At 33.5% G+C, this 20538-nt stretch overlaps 2 protein-coding genes and 1 pseudogene across 2 annotated transcripts; 2 read left to right on the top strand and 1 right to left on the bottom strand.

Annotated features, from left to right (window-relative positions):
- Positions 1–2957: 2957 nt before the first annotated feature.
- On the top strand, positions 2958–4801 carry LOC118032564 (uncharacterized). The gene is made up of 3 exons (XM_035037288.2): positions 2958–3622; positions 4048–4220; positions 4400–4801. The coding sequence occupies exons 1-3, from the start codon at positions 3032–3034 to the stop codon at positions 4554–4556; spliced, it is 921 nt and encodes a 306-aa protein (XP_034893179.1). The 5' UTR covers positions 2958–3031; the 3' UTR covers positions 4557–4801.
- Positions 4802–5658: 857 nt separating this feature from the next.
- On the bottom strand, positions 5659–8383 carry LOC118032565 (equilibrative nucleotide transporter 8). Its single transcript, XM_035037289.2, has 2 exons — positions 7498–8383; positions 5659–6800 (listed from the first exon to the last, which is right to left on the bottom strand). The coding sequence occupies exons 1-2, from the start codon at positions 8003–8005 to the stop codon at positions 6106–6108; spliced, it is 1203 nt and encodes a 400-aa protein (XP_034893180.1). The 5' UTR covers positions 8006–8383; the 3' UTR covers positions 5659–6105.
- Positions 8384–12638: 4255 nt separating this feature from the next.
- Positions 12639–16776, top strand: LOC118032566 (uncharacterized; annotated as a pseudogene).
- Positions 16777–20538: the final 3762 nt, after the last annotated feature.

Below are 20538 nucleotides of genomic sequence, written 5' to 3'. Positions count from 1 at the left end.
AAACAATAATTCCATAGCAAATTGAAGCAATTATAACAGGAATATATATTCTATTAATTTTCGGCTGTGTTTATATATATATGCCTGTGTATTAAAGTTATCTTGCATGGCAATTAAAGGCAAATATATATGCTATTCAAATCACTAGACATAAAGGCAAACATGGGATAATGCCGGGAATTTGATCGAGAAAAATATATATATGTCTATTCATTCTATCATTACAGAAATAATTATTTCCCTGTTCCTAGCTAAGAGCATGCATGGCAGAGGAATCAACGTAGCAAAGAAAAGCCTCGATCAAGTTCATGAATGGAATTGCTCCTTTAAGTCCATTGCATTGCAGAGAAAAATGAAATACTTTACTAGATCTTAAATTGGCAAGTGTTGTAAATTTTATTTATCTATCTATCTATATTTTTTTAGAGTTATGTTTGGAAATAATTGCTCCTTTTGTTTTCTTGTTGAATATTAAATGTTTGGAAAAGCAGTTTAAATTGTATTTTGTAAAATTTTAAAATTATTTTATTCAAAATTAATTTTTTTATAATTTTAAATTATTTTAATATGTTGATATTAAAAAAATTATTATTTTATTATACTTTCAAGCCAAAAATCATATTTTAAATCATAATAAGCTAAAACACCAGCTAATACCCTGAAATCTCGTTAGCAATCAACCTCCGAGGACAAACAATAGTCCCCATGTGTCAACTTCTTATTTGTTAAAATCTGCCAGGTACAAAGCAATCATTCTATAATCGCTCAGCGCATATAATGCACATAAAGCCAAAAAATGCAACAATAATTAAAAGTAAAAATAAATCTCAGTAAAAATATCTGGGTACATTATTATTGATGTATATTGACAATTTTGCCTCTACAAATATCAACTTGCACCACTCTGTGACAAGAAAACAACCCTCCAAAAAAGGTACCATAAGAATCTAACACAAAGGCATGGGCTCCACCCCATAGTGCCAATTTGCGATCTTGGGTCCCACAGAAGTTAAGGCCGGCCACTAAAACACCCTAGTGGCAAATTCGTAAAATGGTCGATTATTTATGGGCTTTTATTGTTTCTCATGACACCGCGGAAAAATCCTCCTTTCCCTTTAATGAGTCGCCACCAAATGCCAGTCGTAGGGAATGTGACTCACGTGATGGTATCGAATCTGGACCGTCTATGGGTGCTATGAAATTAATCTAGCTGGTCCCATCTCAAATGATCATGTCTAAGGCTCTAAGCGGGTCTTATCATGTAAATATTTGTTTTTACCTTATAATTTGGTTTTTAAATTGTTTTTTTTTTTTTATCTAAAAACGTTAAGGTAATATTATTTTAAAATAAAAAGCAAGGAGTAATGCTGATATTTTTTAAAATATTTTAAATGGTTTTTACATTAAATATGAAAAATAAAATAAATAATTAATTAATTGAAAAATACATTGTAATGTGATGCAAAGAACATGTTTGTTATTATAATAATAACTTTTTTTAAAAAAAATTCACATATAAATATATTAAAAATAATATATTTTTATATTAATATATCAAAATAATATAAAAAATTGAATTTTTTAAAAAATCAAAATTTAATGGTGCCATATAGTATAACGGAATGTCAACCGCGTACTTGCCTCCGTCCCGCGTACATATACGGAGAGTTCGTTAGAGTTTGTTTGATAAGTAGGAACGTGGGAACTTGATTTTGCTTATTAAAACTAAATCGATTCTCTATTTATGTTTGTGATGAGGCCATTTTTTCATTATTTTTTTATTGGTGCTATTAAGATAAATCGTGTATCGTTTCTAATTTTTGATATGAGGCTACGAAAATGAAGCATCCTACTTACCGAATCAAAACATTCTCCAAAGTGTGACAGAGTTATTCAATTTTTTCATAAATATTTTTTTGAAGCATGTTTGGAAGCACATGGTATAAACGTGTTTTTAAAAATTTTAATTTTTTTTTATATTTTTAGATTATTTTTTGATATGCTAATGTTAAAAATATTTTTTTAAAAAATAAAAAAATTATTTTAATATATTCCTAAGCGAAAAACAAGTTGAAACACCACTGCTATCACAATCCCAAATAAACCTTTTAATAATTTAAATTATATGAAATTATTAAATTTATTTTCATATATAATTCTTATATAACATATAGAATTTCACTTTTATATAAATGAATGAACAACACGTCAATACTATGTGTAAATTATATGCAAGAGAATAAGAAATTTAAAAATTAAAAATAAAACTTGGTTGGTAAATGACTTAAAGTGACTTCAATTATCTTATCTATTCTTTACAAACTTCCATGGCTATAAATCAATTAATTACTCATTATAAAGAAGACAATTAACTAAGCAATAAAATATCCCACAAACATATACCCTCATTTAAAAACTAAAGCATGAATGCAAGGAAAAAGGAATACAATTTTAAAAAAAATGTTTTTGAAAACCAAAAAATAAAAAAACAAATTCTAAAATGAAAACCTTTGACCATCCTTCCAAACAAGCCCAACAACTTCGAAAACTGATAAAATATGAACACCACAAGTAATTTTTATAAAAATTATTTATATGTTTGAAAGTGTGATTATAGTTATTTTTTTAAAGTGTTTTTTAATTTATAAATATATTAAAATATATTTTTTATTTTAAAAAAAATATTTTTGATATCAATGTATTAAAATAATTTAAAAACATCAAAAATATATTAATTTAAAGTAACGAAAAAAATAAAATGAATTTAAATTTTTTTTAAAACGCAAAAAAAAAATAAAATTATAAATTTTATTTTAATATTAAAATTAAAATTTTAAATATATAAAAAATATTATTTTTAATATATTATCAAATAAAAATTAATTTAAACCACAGTCTCGATCTTAATCTTCCTAAGTTAACAAAATCAACGGCCAAGATCTCTATATAAAAGAATCACCTTCTCCTTCTCTCTCGCATCTCAAGTATCCATTTTTTCTCAGACTGGGAAATCCAAGGCCAAAAAAAAAAAATGCTTCTTAGAAGCTCATCAACGCCAATACTGAACACGTGGATCCCTCCACATTCGAAAGAACCGTCACCAGAACCTGAATCGTTACACCAAATCCAAAAATCCCGATCCATTTCGTTAACTGCATCATCTTCTAGTTCATTTTCTTCCATTTCCTCACAGGACCATGATTCTATTAAGAGAATGACAAGAGCCTTTTCCGAGACTGATTTAAGAGACCTTTCAGTGCCAAAGAGAAAACACAGTAACAGAATCTTGAATGGAATCTCTGTCGACGAGGAAGTTGAAGAAGAAGTGGAGAAAAAGGTGTCATTTTTGGAGAGTGGTTGGTTCTTTGAAGGATGTGAGGTTGGAGTGAAGGGTGAGAGTGATAGTGGGATGTTAGGGATCATGGTGACGGGTGGTGGTGGTGGTGGTGGTGGAGGGAAGTTTTATGGTGGTGGTGGGTCGGATTTTGGTGATGATGGAGGATCAGGGTTTGAGGAGTCTAATAAGGGGATTGAGAATACTGATGTTTATTATCAGAGGATGATTGAAGCTGATCCTGGGAACCCTCTTCTTCTTAGTAATTACGCCAAATTCCTGAAAGAGGTATCCGTTTGAAGGTTCTTACTTTCATGGTTTTTTTATTTTGTTGTTTTGTGTTGTATCTTTTGTTGAATTTGTTTGTGCTATGGTTAAATCATGCGTTTTGTGTTATGTTTGTTTTTGAAATCCAAAGAAATGGGAAGCTATGTTTCTGTGTTGTATAGTTAATGTAATGATATATTAACAAGGAATAGCTGTCAGAAACTTTTTTTTATTAAAAGTTTTGTTCTTTACAGTAGGAATTTTCTTTTAATGGATATTCTCATAGTATAAAGTTTTCAAAACTCCATGCTACAGAATCATTAGAAAAACTGTTTTTTATACATTGAAAAATAATTTTCAAGAACAAACAAATTAATAAGGGAATTGAAGCCGATCTTGGTAGGCAAGATTGTTAGAAATTTATTGTTTTGGAATTAATGGAACAGGTTCGTGGGGATTTTGTAAAAGCTGAAGAGTACTGTGGGAGAGCGATTTTAGCAAGCCCCAACGATGCAGATGTTCTTTCAATGTTTGCTGATTTAATATGGCATGGTCATAAGCATGCTTCTAGGGCTGAATCTTATTTCGATCAAGCTGTTAAAGCTGCCCCTGATGATTGGTAAGCACCGTTCTTGATTGGAGAGTCGACTTTAAAATTTGTTGCTGGACAATTATAAACATGGATCATAGACAATTATCAGTATTACAGTATTTGCTTTCCTCTTGTTGCTGTAGTTAATCTTGGAATCTGATTTGATGGCTGCCATGTATTGATTATGATTTGTTTTGATGATGCAGCTATGTGATGGCATCGTATGCACGGTTTCTTTGGGACGCTGAAGAGGAGGAGGAGGAGGAGGAGGATAAACAGGGAGAAAATATAAGCGAGCTGTTGCCACCAACTTTTTCCCATGGATCGACGCCTCCTCTCCCTCCTTTAGCTGCCGCATCTTGAGATCACCACCTCTGCCAAAAATCTTGTATCAAAGCTTAATTAGACATATCCTCTGACCTTTGTTCACACATCCTTTCCTTTTTGCTATTTTTTTAGTAACCTTTTAACGGATTAAGAAGCTTTGCTCGTCCAGCTATTTAATGTAGAAAGTAAAGTAATAATGTGTTTTTATGGAAACCTCTCTCTGTGCTTGGCTTCACACAGTTGTCAATATAGCTCCCGTGTTCTGGGAGGTATTGCTGCTACTGCGTAATGGAGTTTAAACTCTCATTTCCTCCGGTGCTTTAGATTAGTATAACAAGGACAAGAACAATGCGTTTGGCATGTTATGTAATAACTCTTGATTTTCTTTACGGCTATGCTTCCCCTTGAAGGAAATGATAAAGCCTGGATGTGCTTGAATCATTAAATAATCATAATCTAACCTCTCGTGTATTCCATAATTTTACCAGCTATTCTGTTCAAAGTTAGCAAGCCCTAGCGTTCTCAAATTTTCTGTATACAGTTTGCCTATTTGTTTTTTGTATTTTAAAAATGTTATTTAAAAAAATTAAATTTTATTTATTTATTTTAAATTAATATTTTTTAGTGTTTTTAAATTATTTCGATATCTTATATAAAAAATAATTTTTAAAAAATAAAAAAAATATTATTTTAATATATTTTAAAATTTTTTATAAAGTAATTATAATTACTTTTGAAATATATTTTGTTTTGTTTGTAATTTTATTAAAATAATTTTATTTTATTTTTAACTTAAAAAATTAAAAAAATAGTTTTACCGTAATATTAATATTAGATAGGGTCTAATGTGACCTGACAGCATGTGAATTGTCAGGACTTGCCATCACAAGCATCACAGGATGTTTTGGAGATGTGAATTGTCAGGAGTTGCCATCACAGGCATCACAGAATTGTCAGGAGTTGCCATCACAGGATGTTTTGGGGTTCTGTGACGATGACGGCAGAGCTACGCTTGCGATTCAAGCTAAGCTCTGGTGATTATTCTTGGTTCCTGCCTTCTCCTCCCTGATTGTTTGCATCTGGCTGCTTCCAGTCAGATATTTTAGTATATTTTAAAATAAAAAAAACTTTCAAAATCAATCACAACTACACTCTCTTTTTAGGTCTATTCGAACATTACAGCTTCGTTTTCTGGAAAATTGACGAACAGCTAGTGGGGGGTTCTGAGTCACATGTTTAGAGATATTTGCGAGATTCTTTATGCTTTGGTATCTTTAAGTGCATGTTTGAGGCCGTTTGGCCGCTGTAACATCAGCCTTTGGAGTGTGGATGGGAATATTGGGAAGACAGAGCTGTGCTTTATGAAGGGTAAAGAAGAGTAATCTAATTTTAATCTTCTTCAGTACAGAAAGGACAAGGATACTCTCACACACAACACGAAATCAGCTGATTGCTCTAAGTTCATACCATGTAATTGGAATTGCCTTTAATTATTTCCTAATGCTTAAGCTCTATTAGCCATCGTTCTTGAATTTTACTAGTGAACCTAATCTGCTTCCAGCTAGCCCTGACAGTCCAAAAGGACTCAAATGACCCAAAACCAGCCAATAATCGATCCACCAACCAACCCTATTCCTAGGGACACGACCATTAAGATTGCAGACAACTCTGATTCTGAAACTGATACTGACTTGGGGGTAAGGATCATGAGAACGCTTGTCAGGTAGCCATTAGTCACTCCGAGCATGAAAGTCAGAGCTGCCACTGTTACTTCAGTTTTCAGCCACTTGGGTCCATTGAGGCAAGCTGCAAAGAGTGGATAGAAAACAAGCCTGAGAATGCAAACCCATGTTGCCTTCTTGATGCTCTTGAGAACATGTATTGCAGTTAAGGATTTCCCTGTGAAGTCTGCAACATTGTATATTGTTATCAGCAAAACTGGATACCAATCTTTTAGTATCTTGGATGTGAGATCTTCTGCTATGAAACCAGGAAATATCGAAAGAGTCACGATATAGATCATGAGAATTCCAAAAGCTGGCCATCGGATTTTTCTTGCTACAGCCCAAAATTCTGGCTTTGGACACAATGAATCATCTGGAGTAAGTTTGTAATATTGTTCCATAACTGGTAGTTTGTATAACAAGTTGCAAGAGAGAGTGCAGCACAGCAGAATGATGGCACTAACTATGAAGTAGAAGTGGGCACTCGTTTGGAGACCTTGAGGATTCTGGGGGAGTGATGCCTTTGTTATAATCCTCAAGATGGAAATGAGAACACCTGTTACAAGGAATTGATGTTGTCAGAGGATCCGAGTGTGATTCTTTGAGTTGTCTAAAAAAACATTGCTTGACCAGAGAAGCTTTGCTTTTCACCCACCTAGCTACTTCTTACAGGCAAAATAAAGTTCAAGCAAGACAACTAACATGAATGTTCCATCTTCTCCTAAAAAAATCTGCTAAAAAGTAAGCAATTTGAAACCAACTTCAGGGAGGAAGTGGCAAATATTCAATGAGGCTCTAATACTCTGCAATATCAAAACTCTTGAAATTCAGAAATCACTTGCTCCTCCACTTGCACGAAAACTGTTCATGTCTTTCCAGAAGTTATGTTGTGCCAAATAAGTCCTCGTTGGCAATGATTGGAAAAATAAAAGCATGCTATTGCTGGAAATGGCTGCTTATTCTAATTAATATAAGGAAAACAGTGAAGGTTTGTGCCTTGATATAACTTCTAGGAAGTGATCCATAACTTTTGGCCCTAAAAAGAAGAGAAAAAAAAATAGCCCCCTTAGGATGCTCTTTATCTTCCTCAAACTGATCTCTCCAACAGTAGAAATTTTTTTAATGGACGAATAGGGACGTTGGTTCTAATTCATACTTTGGAAAGAGAGAATATGCTTCATCACATTTAGAACTTAATTGTTGAAGCATGGAAGAAATGAGAAGGGAAGTTAGAAGCTGCAGTATTATGTTACCTGAAGAGGCAGTTCCTGCAAAAACAGCCTGCATGTACTGTTTTGGAAGCTTTCCAGCTGCTCCTATCAAACTTCCTCCTATCAAGCCATCAGCTATACCACAAACCACAACTGATGCAACCGTCACACCATAGGCTCCATTTGAACTCCCTTTTGGCCCACTGCTGCTCCAAGACCAGTCGATTACAGGAGCCACCATTAGAGAGAGTATAAACATGCAAAATCCCATGTTCATTCTCAATCTGTAACCTAACTGCTTGCTCCAACCACCCCAACTCATGACTATTACCAGAACTAGCACCGAAGAGCTCATGTAAGCTACAGAAAAGACCTTCTCAATGTGCTTGGTTGGATAGAGATAGCCAAAGTAATCAATAGCTGTGATGAAAGCATTCCATGGAAGCAAATTACCAGCACCAAGCAAAAAATGGATTATATAAGCAATCTTGAAGGTGTCTCTTGGCTCAGGATGATCTGCAGATCCTTTCTCACCTTCCATTTTTTGCATTCTTGCAGTCACCTAATTACTAACAGTCTCGGTTGGAACTTGAGGTTAATATAGACGGAAACCAAATGTGGCGAATTTGTGATATGTGATGTTTGATTAGAAAGGCATAAACAAGCTGAACTGATACAATAAACTCTGCCTATACACTAAGAAAATGCTACAAACTACTAGATTTAACTTCCTGCATAAGCCAGCAGTCCTAGTTGACAGCTCTATATGTTTTTCCCCCCAGATTTGATTGATGGGCTGCTTATGGAATCAATAGGGCTAAAAATTATGCAGTGTGGGGACATAAACGGATGGGTGGTGTTAGAAGTACCTTTAAGTGCACTACGAGCACATGGTGTAGGCTTGCTGGGAATGTGTGATATAGCCAGAATCTAACAAGAAATGTTAGCTGGTTGCTTACCAATAATCTATAACCATTGAGTTCTAGCAACTGTTGGGTCCATTTGAAGTCAGATCACAAGTCTTTTCCAGAGTTTCAACATCATCCTTCAGATGTTTTCACTAGTTGCAGGACAATCATATGTTAATTAGAGGGGAGAATCCAATACCAACTCATTTGCTAATCTGATGTTAAGGGCCTTAATCTGAAGTTAACACTCGTAGAAAGTGTTTAACAATGCACGATTTGATTGTTGTTTGATTAGTATCTCTAAAGGGCTTTCACTAGCTAGTGCCAAACTGGTCCTTTCAGAGGAGTGGTGCCTTGAAGTGAAAGGTAACTCCTTTCGGTGTGACTTTGGTCCTCTATTGATTAGAGCATGCGGAACTTGATTCTGTCCTCAGATGTTAAGAGATGTTCAGTGCTGTAGATATTGATCGCCTCCTCCCCTCTTTGACTTTTGTCGCTACTTGTATTATTATCTGCAATTATTTATTCCTTCCTTAGCTCTCTTCTCTTTGTTCTGTTGCTTTATGTTGACAGGTGGATTATCAGCAACCCACCATTGTGCTTGTGAAAATTTAAAGCAAGAAAATGTTATTGATAATTTGATAGATTATATATACTTCATTTATATAGAGTTTATATAACTAAACAAGCAAGAAAAATTTAATATAATAATTTATACAAAAACACTTATTAAATAATTCTATGACTGTATTAAGTTGTTTAATTCTTTGATTTTTTTTTTTATTAGAAAACAATCAATAATATTTACCTTATTTATTTCCTAAATAAACACACCTCCTCAAACCCATGATAATTTTAATCTCTATAAGTTTGATATATATCAACACCACTTTTATTGTTATTATAAACCTTTTATCAAAGTGATGGCAGTCAATAAACACCTTGGATTGGTTAATAAATGAATCTAGGTTAAAAATATCATATGCTTGCAATCCTTAAAACATTATGAGTGAATAATTATGTGTTGTGAATCAAACTTCAGGTCAAACTTCAATGATTTGCTACTTTTATGTAACAACCAATGAGGAGTAAATGCTCTTAATAGAAAAGAAATATCATAAAAAGCATAATGATAGTTTTCATAATAATATTATTTTAAATAATAGAGGTTTAAAGGACAATAATTGATAAATCATGAGTTGATGTATCATTCAAAAAAAATATATGAAGATGATGTTATCGCTTGAATAATGTGAATGCTTTTTGCCTATTCAAAATTTATGTTCAAACTCAATGATGGAGACAAAAAAGGAAAATTTATGTTCAAACTCAATGATGATGGAGACAAAAAGGAAGAATAGTAATGGCTATGACATTAAAAGAAACTAAAAGGGTCGCTAGTGTTATTGTAGCGCCTTTACTCTCTGACGTATCAATATAACTTGGAATAATGAATTTTTTTAAAAAAAATTTATATAGTTATTAAACTTTTATTTTGCACAATTAAGCTCAAAGTAGCACCAAAATAATTAAACCTAAAATTAGCACCCAATTGCATTTTTTTTTTAGGTAATATTGAATTAAAAGATAAAAGCCTGAAATGAAAAAAATAGATAGAATAAATAGCAGCTTTAAAATTTATTTGAAAAGCTCATGTTAGTCCTCTATCTTTTTATTTATTAGGTAGGTGGCTAGTCCTTTTTAATTTTAGATAATTTAATTTAAATACCAAACTTTATTTTCTTTACTTTTTAGTTCTCTTTGTGGGTAGAGAAAGAGGTGCTCACTATATTCCAGTGTAGAAAGAGAGATAAAAAGATGTCATTATGACGATTTTAGCCACTAAAACAATTGATTTTTTTTGTATCAGATGGTTTCATATGATGAGATAAGTTCAAATTAAAGATGTTTTTTTTCTTTATCATGAAAATACTTAAAAATATATTTAAACTCGAGAAATTTTTTTATTGAAAGTTGATTTTGAGTTTTAAAATAGTTTTTTATGTTTTTAGAGATCATGAATTGTTTCTTAAAATGTTTTATTATTGTATTGAGTTGAAGATAGATTTTTGTTTTAAATAAAAAAATTATTTTTCCAACGACCTCAATGACTAAAATTTAAGGATTTCCCGTTAACACATCATCTATTTTTTAAAATATACATGTTGTCTGTCTCATTAACCTCATTAACCGAAGAAAAAAAAAATAAAAACCTGTATTTATCAGCCTAGCCTTGTAGGCCGTGCGCCGGTGTCTTACTTCGTGGGCATGACGCTTGGCCACGCTTCAAAATTATCTGCGGTAATCGATGGCAACAATTATTTAGCTATACTCCATGATAGATATTGACTTGACCTTCTTGATGGACATGTGACCCTCAGCATCCAAGATGATGATCACAATGTTTCCCATATTCAATAAATAAATAAATAAATAAAATTAAAAGGGCTTTTTATCTAACCACATGCGGGGAAAGTTGACATCTATAGATACATATGACAAAGACTAGCAACCTTCTTTAGTTAATCTATCGCTTTTACATGCTCTATATATTAATAATGACAAGGAGAAATACAAGAAAAGGGCAAACCCATAGAAAGGGACTTGTAAAAGTGAAGCAATTATCTTTAAAATGGGACCTCTATCGGACATTTGTTGGACGAGGGTTCTTTAGGGGATTCCTGTGATTTGCTTCTTATTTAATTTCTTGTAGCATTTTACCAAAGATTTCCGGACAAAGATGGCATGGATCGACTTCAAATTATAACCTCCCTCCCTCCCTCCCTCATAATTTGTAAATAACGATACCCATTATGGATCATTTTATTGGAGCTATCTTAAAAAATGCCCCGATTATTTATAAAGTTTCATTTTTTGCCTTCCATCTAAATTATATTTTAACATGTAAAAAAATACATTGCTTTTAATGAAACTTAATATTTTTTTGTTAAAGAATTTTAATAGAATGATCTAATTGAAAAATCTAAATTCTTCTAAAAAAATAGTTGTGGTAAAAATTGATACTACCCAATAATATATTTGAGGTTCGCCAATTTTAATGTTAATATGCATGTAACAAGTGCCTTTCAATATATTTATATATAGTGTGTGTGTGTTTGTCATCGTCATGCATGACTAACTTCAAGCAGCATGTCCAATTAAACTTGATTACAAGTCGCAAAGTTAAGTAAACTTGTTTTTCTATTTTTGTTTTATAAGAGTTCGAAAGAGTTTAGCGAGAAGCAAATAGCTGTTCATATCCTTTCCATCCTTTCATGCTTTGAATCTCAAATCTAATATGTTTAAGTTTCTGTATATGTTTTGGAATTATAATTATTTGTAGTTTAAAGCGTTTTTTATTTAGAAATATATTAAAATAATATTTTTTATTTTTGAAAAATTATTTTTAAGATTAATATATTAAAAAATCTAAAAATATATATAAAAATAATTTTTAACTAAAAAAAATTTAAAATTTAAAATTTAAAAGATTTTATTACCAAAGGAATCTAGCACATTTAGATTATATTTGGGACTTGTTAGTAGAATCATAGCCCAACTCATGACCAACAGATTCTAGCCCATTTAGATTATATTTGGGCTTGCTATTAGAATCATAGCCCAACTCATGACCAGCAAACTCAATTCCTCTCTCACAAGCTCCTGTCAACTTACTCCTCGCACAAACCCATCTTTTGTATGATGACTCTCAAATCTCTACTTCTACTATTCAAAGCACATAAAAGCAACCAAAAAACCCATAAAAAACCCTTTTTTTTTTTAATTAACATGAATATTCGAGTCAGCTTGTATGCACCTCTAATCCCACCGATACTGAAATTAATATCCATGTAAGCTTCTAGTGATTTTAAAATTTATGAGACTTGAACTGATGATTTCTAGAAAACAAATCTAGAACTTGACCAATTAAACTACATTTTTTAAAATTCCTGTATTATTATACTCCAATAATGACTCTTTGTTCTTCAATGACCTCTCGTTAACATAAATCAAAGACACATAATCTAAGACAATGCTAATAATTCATGAAGAGGGACATTTGAAACTTATAACACTTAATTGAAACATATGTAATAATTGGAGGCTGCTCAAAAAAGGCATAAAAACAAAACACAGCAAGAAACAAAGCGTGGCTTCCTTTCTTGTCAGTAAAACACACACACACCGAAGTGTAAGACCAGACTCTCTCTGTACTTAAGTCAATTCCTACTTCCACTACTACCAGCCCACGCAGAAAGAGAGGAACGAAACCAAATGGAAACCACAAACGACGTCGTCGGAGCCGAAACCGATGCTGGACGATCGAGGAGCTGGAGGTAAAGCAAAGTTAATGTTCATGAGCAAAAAGTTCAAACTCTTAATCAAAACAGTTGAATTAAGGAATGTTGGGCTCTAAATTAAGTGTGCTGTTTGACTTGTTCCAAACTCAGTCTAGTTGTTCGATATATTTGAAAAACATGCTTGCTTTAACTCCCTTTTGCTGGAATCATTACGTTTCGTTCTAATTAGCTTGTAAGTTCTTAAGTGCTTTTGAATTTCTATAGATGCAGAAAGACGCGTGATGTTCTTGATGCAATTCACTCGCATGTTGAGTTTGTAAACAGCAAACCTCGTTTCCAGTTTTTTTTCCCCTTCATGTCATGCTTTCTCATGCTACTTTTTTTCAGTTTCGTTTGTGTTTTGGAGAGTAATGTATTCTTCTAACAGCTTATCAGGGATAGCAATATATGTTTGCTATCTTGTTCTTTCGCTCCTTTTAAACGGGGATTGATTCGGATTTTAGAATATGAATTTCAAGTGTTTATTCTCCATTTGTGATGTATTTTTGTAACCATTTACGGGGAGAATATTATGATTGAATATTGATGTATTCATGGACTGGTTGTACAACAGTGTAGTGTAACATAAGCTTTTGTTTGGGTTGTATAGCTTGTGGCTTTTCTGTGAATAATATAGACTCGCCGTTGGGAATTATTTCTTGCAGCATGTGGCATCTAGATCAACTGATGCAGCTGGTACTAGCGGAGTGGCAGAAGTATCCAAGAGTGGATCTGACTTTGAGGGCCATGAACAACATCAAAAGGTGGGCATGTCTGATCATAATGGGCTTTCTGAAATCGAACAACTAGTGAAGGACAGAAAATATTCTAGGTAATGGTCATTTTGTGATCAAACATGGACTTTCTGGAACACTTTTGCTCCACCAACGCTACTGAACTGACATGTACCCTGGTTGTGATAATCTAAATATGAAAATTTCCAAGTTTTCTCTATCATTATGCAGGGATGAAATTAATCATTTGATGGAGATACTTCATTCAAGGGTTGTTGATTTTCCAAATGTGGAGCAAGAAAAGGAACACTTAAGGGTGATTGCTAGAGATGTTGGGAAGGCCCGCTACTGCCATTGAATATTCAAGAAAGTCAACTGAAGAAAAGCAGGAACATTTGAACACCGCTATTTGGGGAACCTCAAAAAATAAAAAATAAAAAGAGATGAAAATTAAAGAAAGTCAACCGCGAGTAGAACAAATCTCCACAATCAACTTGCATTTTCAATGCAGCTTGAGTTTATAAATTGCATACTATGTATATTAGCTGTGCAAGGCACATGCTTCACTCAATTCATATACTTTTTCATGCATCAATCACTGAATTTTCATATATCAGGTAAGATACGTGCAAAAGATCATTCTTGAGATAGCGTATACATTATTTGGTTGCCTTTAGAACTTAGTCTTAATATACATCTACATGCACGCACACGCACACACTACAATCTATCTTTCCAGCATCCTGTTCGAATTGAGCCTTAAAGTAAATAACATGACCAAACTCTGACTTTAGAAATTGTTTTTGCACCTGCTTATGGGTGGGGGATAGGACATCAGTCCTTGACACTATTTTCGACAGTGGCATGGCTGTCCACTCACATCCTCCAAGGAAGAAGTTTCCTTTTTCTTTCATTGGACCAATTGGAAAGGTTTGTGAGGAAATCGCGAAAAAAAGAAAGCCAGGAATCTAAGTTCTATTCACACATGCATACATGCATAAATGTATGCACTTCTATATTTACTTTTTCTTTCATATTGCTAAAATGGTTTACTTTTATACATGCACAAGGGAAGTGCACAAAATTGGATGCGTATTGTGTTTTCATTTTCTTATATGTATGATTCTGGTATTTGTTTGTAGTCTCACAGCTGCCAGATGATGTTGGAGCCTCACCAATTGATCTTGCAAGGGCTTATGGTAAACCGAATATCAGAAGCAGGCTTTGGCTCTAAGAGTTTAAATACAAAAGATGAAGGGGCAATCTGACTGCATTAAAGCCATCTTCGCCATCTCCTTCACCCAAGTCATCCACATGCTGGCCAGGTGCCACGGTACAGTATCAGCGTGGGTTTATGACTCCACAAAGTCAAAGAGAGAGATTTGGGCCTCACATTTTCCCCTGAACTCCTTATTCTAGAACTAGTTATTCAAAGTCTATGTCCCAGGTATGTGGAACCGAGTTTTCTTATGCCAATGGTGTTTTTTTTGGACGTGTTTAATCACATGTAAATGACTGTTTTCTCTTCTACACATCATCAGTTGCTTCATTTACAAGGTGATAATGATAGGCATGTGAACATGACATCATCTCCCTTTCAGCAGTCTCAAACTCCCGTTATGGACAGGTAATTTCATATTCGTAGTCATCATCATGTATTTCTGTCTTGTGGATGTGATTTATTTCAACAGGATGCCATCATGTTAATCTGTTATCTTGGACAAGAAAAAATAAAATTTATGGACAGGTAAATTTTCCACGTGTGCAGGTTTGTGTATTTGTGTAGAAACACTCTGTGATTTGTTTCAATTGGATGTCATCATGTTCGTTTGTTTTCTTGGACAAGAAAAATTAATTTTTTTGGCATATTGGTGAACTTGCAAGGGGGCGGGGGAATATGTTTTTAAGCTAAAAAAAATATTGCACTTAACAATTTTGTTTTGCCTTGGTTGAGACTTAACACTCCAGTGGAATTTTAGATGCATTGGCTGCATGAAAATGAACTAATATCTGGGCCTAAGGTGAATTTTTTTTCCCTGTCATAGAAATTTTCTTTGAGGGACTCTGTGTTGCTGCTGTCGTTGTAGAACTAGCATCTTTATCAATAAACTTTCTGGTATTGTTCTTCACTTCAATCTTTGAGCATGCAGGTGAATTCAAGGGGCAAAACAGTGTATGATGGACATGGATCTGTTGGACCCATTCAAAGGACTATGATACAGCGTAACTTTGTTGCAGAATATCCTTCTAGAGGATCTGCTAGTTATCATTCAACTTTAGACAGTCCTCAGGTGGAAAACTTGAAAGCTTTTGAAGGATTATTTTCTGGTGAAAGGAAGAATATTGAAACAGGAGGAACAAGTGGCCCTTCAGAATTTCTGTTAGCAGATAGTAAAAAGCTCTGAAGTCGGTGTTCCAGCTGTTCCTCCATATTCCAGGCAGGTAGCTCAGAAAATATTAGAACACCTTGACAGCAATCTGCCAACTCCAAAAGAGAAATCTGCCGAGTTTAGGATAGCCACCTCCTGGAAAAAACTGCACTTTAACAAGAATAATAGCTTGGCCAATTTGGGAGGCCTTGACTCTTCAGGTAAATCAGATCAAGCTGGCAAAACGAATTCAGTTCAGGGGACTGTAGATAGAGGGAATGTTCTCTTTAACTTCGCTCCTCGAGGAGCTTCTATTCAAGCTAATGATGCTGCAAAGAGTAACACTTCAGCTTCAGACATGAAAGCTGTTCCAAATGCTGCTGCCTAGGATGTTCCAAGCTTTCAGAACAAGCCTCCTACTCACTCTTCAGGGAACAAACCAGCTTTACCTTCTATCACCATTGACAAGCCCGATCAAAGGTGGGCGTTATCTTCCAATAAGAGTTCTGGATTTACTTTCCTCGTTTCTGCATCGCCTGGCATACTCTCTGAGCCTCCAACACCAACCATCAAGCCGTCAACCTTAGCCACTGTTGTGCCACCACCAAAAGATGTATCTTCAAGTCCATATAGTTTCGGCTCTAAGAGGTCTGGACCGTCTGGTCATGCACTTGTTTTTTCTTTTCCTTCAACAAGCAACGACCCTATATATATAAGACAATGCATCTTCCGGTCTGAAGTTCAACTTTGGATCAGAGAAGACGACTAACTATTGGCAAAGATCTCATCTGCTATTAATAAGACAATGACAATTTTGGGTATTTTTTTTAGGAGAAATGCCATTTTTTAGGTGTTCATCATTTTTATAAAATTTGCCAAAGTAACAGTGTTGAATTATTATGTTCTCTTGAAATCTAATTTTATCTGTGACAATAAAATAGATATTAGTGAGAAAGACAGCAAATTAAGTTTCGGAGGAAAATTTTATTTTTCTCATTCATATATTTGTGTGTATATATTTTTTGATAAAAACAGATCTTTTTATTAGTTATATGTTTTTTAAATAAAAAAAATAACGGCAATCAAAATAACTAAAGATCTGAATTGAGGGAATAAATGCATTTCTTCACCCAAAACTTGATTTTCTTATTCATGTATTTTTTTTTAACTAATTTTTTTTAGAAATATAATTTTTTAAATAAAAATCAATTACAACCCCAAGATGCATTTTTTAATAAAAAAAAATAATGATTTTTTCATTGAATTCTGCTCTCTAAAACAAATCTATTAAGACAGATTAATTTTTTTGTGGGCAGATCATGCTGACCAATCCTTTATTTATTTTTCAATGATTTTCTCATTTGATATCTAAACAATAAAACTTAAACAAAATAAAATTTAAGATTATTAAAATAAAAAACGAGATATAATATAAGAAAAAACAAATAAAAACGGTGTTAACATAACTTTTGAGAATGAAATAGCAAAGAAAAAAGGTTTGATAATAAAAAAAAATTTCATTGAATAATGTCGTTCATAATAATAATAAAAAGGATAAACAATGCATAACAATTTTTTTTAAAGTTGTAGCTAGGGTAAATGTGAAGGTTAATCATTCAGGTGGTTCTCTCTCATTTCTGATTCATCATGGGCCATCATTTGATAGCCCATAGATGACAGGGCCATCGGCCTATCAAACAGGCCCAGATGGGGCAGACAAAGGTGGGTCACCACTGGCCCAGATGTTTCATTGTCGTGAATCGATTTTGATGATGCCAGCAGGAGGTGGCATGGCATACATTCTTATCACAGAATTGAAGAATTTGTATACAGAAAGCTATTGGTCTAATTTCAACGTGAGAACACGATGCCATGGGAATCACATGTTCCTCTCATCTTGATTGCAGGAAGAACTTATCCCTTTTCAGCTATCTTATAATTATCATCATTATTCATCCTGTCCCTCTGGGTTCCATCTTCACGTCTTCATGGTCGCTTTTCTTCTGCTTTTACTGCTTCATTTTTGTTTTCCTTCCTCTTAACAAAATTATGTGTAATCATCTTCCTTTTTTTCTAATTAATAGGAGCTCTCATGATAGTAAAATTGGAAAAAAGAGAAAGATAAGAAAAGAAAAGGGTTGTGGGACTGAAGATTCCAAAAGTTGTTAATAAACGCATGGAATTAGATCTTCCATCTGTGGATTTCGGGTTGCGTTCCAACTGTTGTAAGAAAGAAAAAGAAAAACAAAGAAAGAAGGAAAGAAACGAATGCATGGGATGCCACAATTATTAAGGTATCGGAATAGGAATAGTAGAAGCTGGATATATTACCACTAGAAGACAGCAAGAAACACAGAGTGCAAAGTCCAAAACAAACCCTAAAAAAGTAACTGAGTGAGTTGTGTGCGGGAGGGAAGGGGGCGTGTCTGGGTGTGGAAGAGGTCAGAGGTGAAATGACATTGAAATGAAATTAATGCGTGAGGCAGACATGAATTTGACGTTTCAGATTCTAATGTCAGAAATGGGGTTGCATATTGCAGAGTTGCAGCAGCAGCAGCTGCAGCTGCTGTGTACTGTAGTAGCTTAAAGTCACCATGCACCAATAATCTGTGTATTATTTGGTATTTTGTCCCTCTCTTCTGTAAAATAAACAACAAGGAGGAACAAGACCACAATATTTGCCAGCTTGTAATCTACCACAATCCACTTGCAGATCTCGAGGACAATCAATATTTCTCAATATTTACATATCTCCCTTCTCTTTAACTGTTTTCACTTTTTCTTTTTTTGTTTCCCTTAGGTTTAATTTGCAAGATCACACACGAATTATCTAACTAATTTCACTGAGACTGTTCTTCTAATTATCCTCTTAATGACATATCTTTATAGGCTATCTTCGGGATTCAAACATGATAAGATGTTATAAGAAATCAATGTTCTTAATTAACATGTAAATTAATATGAATAATTTATTTAAAAATTCGATTAACAAGGGTCAACGTAAAAGCTGACAGTTTGATTATTCAATCGATATCAATCAAATCAAATTCAATCAATGGATACTATCAATTTAACCGAATATTAGTCATTTTCGATCTTCATTTGATTGAAAAAGAATTTTTCTTTAATTTTTATTGAAAATATTCAACAGCAAGGGAAAACATTTTCATTTAATTTCGAATACAACTCTACAGGAGCGGCAACTTTGAATATTTAATTTCCAGTAAGTGTGCATTTATTAAATCCAGGTTCAAAGGGATGAAAAGAATATCTAAAATACCATCATCATGCTGCTGCTGCTGCTGCTGCTGCCATCGTCAACACTAACCCCTCCATTTGCCACCATGACCATGTACACCAAACCATTAAATCCATATTTTTTACTTCCATTTTTTTTAGCCCATACCCCCACAAAATCCTAAGATTTTGAGTGCAATTAACAATGACTTCAACCATATAGCGATTAATAAATGGGAGATTTAAGCAATATCTAAATTTCTCTTCATTTCCTTGATATAATATAAAATTTAGGTTCCGAAATCCGTACCGTTTGTTTGAAGATACGTACCCTTTGTTTTTTCTTTTCTAAATTTCATTTTTCCACATGCGATCCTGTGAAAGGGACAGAAAACTTTGACTGTATAGCCACTTTAGTCGAGAGTTCAAGAAATAAAAGCGTTGAAGCAGCTGGAAAAAGTGTTTGCTCTATCTTTAGTGCTTTTATGGAGGATTATGATCTGGGTGTAGAGATCTATGGAATGCCATCGCAGGAGCTAAAATGGTGGTCCAGGAATTTCATTTTCAAAAGAGGTCATGGACAATGATATACAGTGGTGGACAGACAAACTCTTTTACTTATAGATATCTACTTTTGAAAAGAGAAAATAAAAACGGCTTTTTCCATATATTTAATCATTTTGAAGATATTAATTAATAAGCAGAAATGGAGGTTGGTATACAGAGCCACTATTACACATTTTTCTCGACTGGATTTCAAACAGATCATTAATATATACATTCATGAAAAATCTCTTTCTTATATATCCACTAGATTCAAATTCGAGATGATTACTCCAATCATAGAATAACATAAAGGGTATTATCACCTCAGACAGCACCTGAATGTTTTCATAAAAAAGATGTTTTTTCTTTTTACCTTATTGATGCTGGAGACTAGTTGCATGAACTACACGTATTAACAAAGTTCTTTTCGTAAAATGAATTAATTTCTTTCCTGGTTGCCAGACATTAAGCTTTTGTCATATCTCTTTTGGGACCGTATAAGCTTCGTGTCCCAAGGGATGAGGTTTTTCTATTCTTGTCATTAATTTGGTAACTCCTTCATATGAAATATGCAAACAAGTTAAGTAGCAAAAGTTCTGACGCTTTGATCTATCAATTCAAAGGATATTTCATTATATTTATATAGCTAGTAATAGCAAAACATAGATCCATGAGAAAATCTAGGCCAATAGATAGTGCATATTTACCTCAAGAGAGCTTTCTCTAAAGCGAAGGACCACAACATCACACCATATGCATCTTTTTTTGGTACGTACGTACATTCAAACAATAATTTGTTTGATTATACGTTAAAAATGTGAATTTTTAACCGATAAAATTGTAAAAGAGGGGAGGAATCCAGCGGATAAGCTTAGTGAAACATATATAGTAGGGCACTCGCCATCTTTTTTTTTTTTTTTCTTTTCTATGATAAAGGAGAGTTTAAAAC

This window comes from Populus alba, chromosome 6 (assembly GCF_005239225.2).
Source record: "Populus alba chromosome 6, ASM523922v2, whole genome shotgun sequence".
Taxonomy (NCBI): Eukaryota; Viridiplantae; Streptophyta; class Magnoliopsida; order Malpighiales; family Salicaceae; genus Populus; species Populus alba.
The sequence above is the reverse complement of the archived record's forward strand: the minus strand, read 5'-3'. Positions and strand labels throughout refer to the sequence as shown.